This window comes from Microtus pennsylvanicus, chromosome 11, assembly GCF_037038515.1.
Source record: "Microtus pennsylvanicus isolate mMicPen1 chromosome 11, mMicPen1.hap1, whole genome shotgun sequence".
Classification (NCBI taxonomy): domain Eukaryota; kingdom Metazoa; phylum Chordata; class Mammalia; order Rodentia; family Cricetidae; genus Microtus; species Microtus pennsylvanicus.
Window position 1 is genome coordinate 39,342,551 of NC_134589.1, and position 5,584 is coordinate 39,348,134.

Below are 5,584 nucleotides of genomic sequence, written 5' to 3' on the forward strand. Positions count from 1 at the left end.
AAGGTACCAGCAAGGTTGATGTCTGGTCTATATTGACTCTGCACACCTTCTGTGTGTTCTCCCACAGTGAGAAAGCAAAACAATTCCCCAAACCTCTCTTATTAACATTGATGTCACTTATGAAGAAGGCAGGCAGACACTTCCTGACTCCATCATCTGCTGAAGGCCCCCGCCCTTTGAACCTCACCACAATGAATGTTGTGGTTTGTATATGGCTCTTTTCAGGGGATACATGCTGGAAGCTTGGTCTCTAAGGTAGGGTGGGATGGTGAGGGAGCCTATAAGTATTGGGGCTGAGTTTGAGGAAACTTTGGTGTTGGGATCTTTACCCTTGTGAATAGATTGATGCTCGGAGTGGTTTGTAGGTATAGTGATGAATCATTGTGGTTGTTCTGTGTGCCTTGCCCCGTTGGCACACAACATATTTCCATTCTGACTCTGATGTGCTTGGATGTATCCAGGTGACAATACTAGTGGCCATGCTATGTTGTTTGGGCCTCCTCTTTTGACTTGTAAAGGGAGGAGCCTTACTCTCTTCAAAGAGCATACACATTCAACACAAATAGCTAGGGCTATATTCCAGTATGAATCTCGAAGCAGCACAGACATTCAGACCACAACACTACTAAATTAATTCTGAGTCTAAGAACGGCCAGCCCCTTACGCACCTGCTGTGTGAGGCTATAAGGGATGAGTTCATTTTTAGGGTTCTTTGTTTCCCTTCTACAGCATTCCACACAGCATTGCTCTCTTGGCCTTGCTATTTCTGATTTCACCCTTGCTGGCACCCATCTTAGACTGTTGAGGTCTTCCTGTGCCATTACAGTGGCTGCTCCTAGGCCCTTCCTTCCTCATGGCATCCTGTGCTCAGACCTGACAACTCCTCTTTTTACTGCCTCTCAGTGTGTCCTTGTCCTTACACTGTGAGACCACTTACTGAGTTTGTACTGGTTTCCCATCCTGCAGTTCAAGAGTCCCTGCAATATGGCTACAACCTTTTATTTCTAATGCTTACCACCAGTTCCTCCAGTTTTGGGGCATGCAGCTGGCTAGATTCCTTTCTCTGGCTCACTATGCTCCCCTCTTTCCTGGGGAACTCAGAAGGACACTGTGCACTTGTGGGCTATCATGCCTACAGCAGGTATGTCGGAGAGCCATCCTCATAGGAAATTCCCAGTAGATGTAGGACATAGATGGCTAGTTTTCCTTGCTGCTTTTTGTCAGTCTTAATATGCTGACAGCTCTGGGCTTCAGAATTTATTACATGGCAAAGATCTGAGAGAAAAGTCTCTAGACTGTTGCATGAGGTCATAAAGGGACTCTGGGAAAAGTTGGGTGTGGTGAGAAAAAATAGGCTTAGAGAAGCTAATGAATGAGGGCAGCTGATGGGAGGGCTTGAGCCAGAGGACTAGAGGGGACTGGCATGTCCTGCCACATTCTTCTAGAACCTTAGCTGAGTCTAGCCTAGCCACAAGACATTCCTGCAGGGTGATCCTACACTCTATTACCTTTTGCTCTGGGGTTTCACCTTCAGATTAACGTGACCCCAAATTGGAGTAATGTATTTAAAAACACATATCTATTTTTTCTTTTAAAATGCCACAGCCATAAAATAACACTAAACACAGCAGTAGAAAGCACACACTCCATTCAAAGGAACACCAGTTCCCTAAGAATACAAAACCTTTTATAATGTTGATGTACCATGTGTGGATTAAACAATCCTACAGGCAGGTGCAAGGGAGAACACTTACAGGCTGTCAATAATTTAACTGCATTCATATAAAAGTAAATACACAATATGTAGATTAAATTCAGTTTATTTTGCCAAAACATAACTTAAATATCATTAAATATTATTTAAACAAGTCTATGTTTTAAATATTTAAAAGCATATCTTTTTAAACATCATAATAAATTACCATCACACTGCCCATGGGGAAAGGTTAGGGGAGAGTACAGAAGATTTCCCCGGGGATCTCAGACATGAAGGTTCAAGGATTCCGAGATTGAGACTTCTGATCCAAGTTCTTTATGGCCTTCTCAACCCACTTCTCCTTGGGGTCAGCACAGATCTCCTTATCCAGTATGGTCCTGAAGCTGTTGGGAGAGGGTGTGGTGGGGTTAGGCAGAGTGCTCTCAGCAATCTGCTCAGGGCATTCATAGCCTATTGGTCCTCAGACCTCTTCTACTCATCTATAGATGGAGAGTCAGGAGAGAAGATTGATAATGGTGTAAGAAAGAAGATGCAGGAAGAAGCCCTGTTCTTGCTCTGCTAGATCAATCCGTCCAATTTTCTGGATAAATGAATTGGGTATAATCTCTTCAAACTGATTTATATTAATGGATTCTCCAATTGGCTTAGTTTATCTAGCTGAGGAAAAGACCAGGTGAGTAATATGTTCTATTTGCTTGACTCATGGCTATGAGTCCAGACTTCTCTCTCCCTTTCTCCTCAGATAGGAAACTAGCCTGTGATGCTGGGCGTGGCCTACTTACATCACAGCTTCCCAGGGACACTTGGTGCTGGTGATTCTGATGTAGCTCTTCAGCCTATTCATGGGGATCTTCTTAGCCCTTTCAAAACAGCATGTGACTGGGATGTACACCGCATCTGAAAATAATTTTATAAAGAGAGAGTTAGGAAACACTGCAAGGTGCTCTCACAAGGGACAGAGAAGACTGGGTTGTCCCTACGAGTCACGGCTCCTGAGTGCTATATCTAGTGCCCAATCACAGAATATTACTGAATAAGCCCTGGCCATTGACTGTATATGGAAAAAAAAAAGCCTCATCATTTTCTGACACAGGAAAGTTAGTTGTAAGAACTTACTGTCCATCCCCTTGCTGCTGATGGGTTAGAGTCAACCTACTTTTAAGCTGAGAAGCTTCTCCACTATCTACACATGCCTAGTGTTCTGGAACCCACTCTGGACTAAGACTTTAAAATTCTTCTTTAATCCATCATTCCTGTCACTCCTCTATTGCTTGAGATCGCCTTCTCACCTACAAGGCCACTTTGGGCCACCTCTCCAAACAAGGCTAGGGCAGTATCCTTAGTGGTTGCCTATGGCATCTTGTCCCATAGCTGGGGTCAGAGACATCACAGGGCCTGGCCTCCGTAGTCTGGATACTTGGTTCTGGCTCTCTGGCTAGTCACAATGGCTCTTTCTAATTTCTCCTGCACTCCCCGTCTCTCCAACAGCAGACCTGCCAGGAGTCCTGAGATGTGCTGAGAGACTGGGAAAGGAAAAGCCTCACCTGGCCCAGCCCACACCTGTGGGCTGATGGTGCCAGCTATGAGCAGCAGGCACAGAAACGCTGTGGAGATCTTCATGTTGAGGTCAAAGGCTTTGGAAGGAAAGCTGGAGGCTTCAGGAGGTAGCACTACCGTCTCTGCTCCCCTGGAGGCCACATCTGTCTTTTATATGGAGCAGGGAACTTGCTAGGATCCGTCTGAAGGAAGAAGTAAGATCCTCCAGGCTGTGCTGAGTAGGCACCAGATCCTGGGGTGATTTCCTCACTTCCGGAAGGAAGTTGTGCGGTTTCTGTCTCCTGCCTGCTTTGACTGTGAAACTGAGGTGGAAAGGTATACAGCTGAGCCCAGCAACACGGAGGAAATGATGTCACGGGACAAAGGGCTTCTCATTTCTTTGAAATGGAAAAACATCTGTATGAAAGAAAAAAATTAGGAACTAGAAGTCATAGAGGAGTAAAGAGAGGCCGGGTTCTGCAGGTGGCTGGAGATAGGCTAAGTCTTTGGCTTTGGCCTTTATTACACCAGGCACTGCAACCCTAAAGCAGATGGGCTCTTCAGAACCCAGCTGGGCTCTAAACAATCCTGGAGGAATGACAGGATACAGAGTTTGCAAATTTCTACCTTTTCCTAGTTCTTTCTTCATTCCTTTTGTTACCACATGTTATACATGTTAGACCTAGCCTTGCATGTGCTAGGCATGTACTCTACCACTATGAACACCTACATGATCTGACCAGTGCTCCTTTCCGTTCTTTGTTCCTTCGTTCCTTTGTTTCTCCTCCCTTCCTCCTTCCCTCTTTCTTTCTTTCTTTCTTTCTTTCTTTCTTTCTTTCTTTTTTTCTTTCTTTCTTTCTCTCTCTCTCTCTCTCTCTCTCTCTCTCTCTCTTCTCTCTCTCCTTCCTTCCTTCCTTCCTTCCTTCCTTCCTTTCTTTCTTTCTTTCTTTCTTTCTTTCTTTCTTTCTTTCTTTCTTTCTTTCTCTTTTGAGATAGGGTTAACTTAGTTGCCCAACAAGTCTTGAACTAATTGTGTAAAACAGGCTGGCCTTGGATTTGGGATCAACTGTCTTCATCTTCCAAACATCTGGGTTAATAGAATTACATCAAGTATGCTTGGCTCAATGTCTGAAAGTCTCAAAGTCCTAGAGATACTCAGTCTGTAGTTGGTAGGATTTTGAGTGGGTGGGATCCTGCAATGGAGGGGCAATGTTATAGTGGGTGTGACCCTACAATGAGTAGACCCCACAGTGGGGGGTTCCTATGGTGTGTAGGATCTTTCAGTGAGGGATTCTGCAGTGAAGGAAGACTGTGTAGTAGGTGAGACCCTGAAGTGGCTTGGTTGCAGTTGCTTCTGCAGCATGTGGACCCTTACAGTGGAAAAGATCTTGTAGTGAGCATGAAATTCCACAGTGGGTGGGATCCTGCAGTGAGGTAGATCCTGTAGTGGAAGGATTCTATGGTGTGTGGAACCTTTCAGTGAACACGAGATCCTGCACTGTGGGAATCCTGCAATGGATGATATAATTCAGTGGGTGAGATCGTGTGGCAGGAGGGGGTTGATCTTACAGGGAAGAGATCTTTAGTGGGGGTATCTCTCCACTGGGGGGATCCTGCAAGGGAGGGAAATCTGCAGTGGAGTTGATCCTGAAGTTGGTGAAATCATTTGGAGAAGCCCATGAGTTCATGAAGATTCTGGAAGTTTGGGTCTGTTTGCTAACGACTTTCCAAAGCCCGTCATGACACACAGTGGGTGGGAGGTCATAGGAAGATGTGGAGGGAAACCAGGTTGCAAATTGCTGACCTCACCTGTCTCTTACCACTCCGGCATCACCACCATTGAGTCTTAAATTACAGCACTTCCAGGCTGGCTCCTCTCACTAAGCAATATGGCATGTAAAGTTCCTCTATGCACTTTCTAGTTTAATAGCTCACTCTCTACTTTTTAAAAATCAATTACTATTTTTCATGAACATATATGTATTCATATTTATTATTCTTAACTATAAAGTGTATAGTTTACATGAATTTGCAATCAGTCTCCATGACTCTTTCTATTTTGTGATGAACATTCTATGTTTAATAAACCAGCCCCATCCCCACCTGCTCCCTGACCCTGCAGAGCCACCAGATCTCACCCATTGTGTCATCCCCCACAACAGTATCCACTGACACTGTTCCCTTCTGTGATTTCAACTTCTCCACCTCATGTAAGCAAATGCACAATGCATTTAAACCTTCTTCAACTGCCTTATTCCACTTAGCAGTATGTGCTCAGGAGACTTCTATGTTGTTGGCGCATACCACAGCTTCTCTCTTTCTTCCAGGCCT

At 44.7% G+C, this 5,584-nt stretch overlaps 1 protein-coding gene across 1 annotated transcript; it reads right to left on the reverse strand.

Moving 5' to 3' along the window:
- Window positions 1-1,875: 1,875 nt before the first annotated feature.
- On the reverse strand, window positions 1,876-3,389 carry LOC142831883 (C-C motif chemokine 12-like). Its single transcript, XM_075942305.1, has 3 exons — window positions 3,262-3,389; window positions 2,500-2,614; window positions 1,876-2,100 (listed from the first exon to the last, which is right to left on the reverse strand). The coding sequence occupies exons 1-3, from the start codon at window positions 3,335-3,337 to the stop codon at window positions 1,995-1,997; spliced, it is 297 nt and encodes a 98-aa protein (XP_075798420.1). The 5' UTR covers window positions 3,338-3,389; the 3' UTR covers window positions 1,876-1,994.
- Between the last annotated feature and the right edge of the window lie 2,195 nt (window positions 3,390-5,584).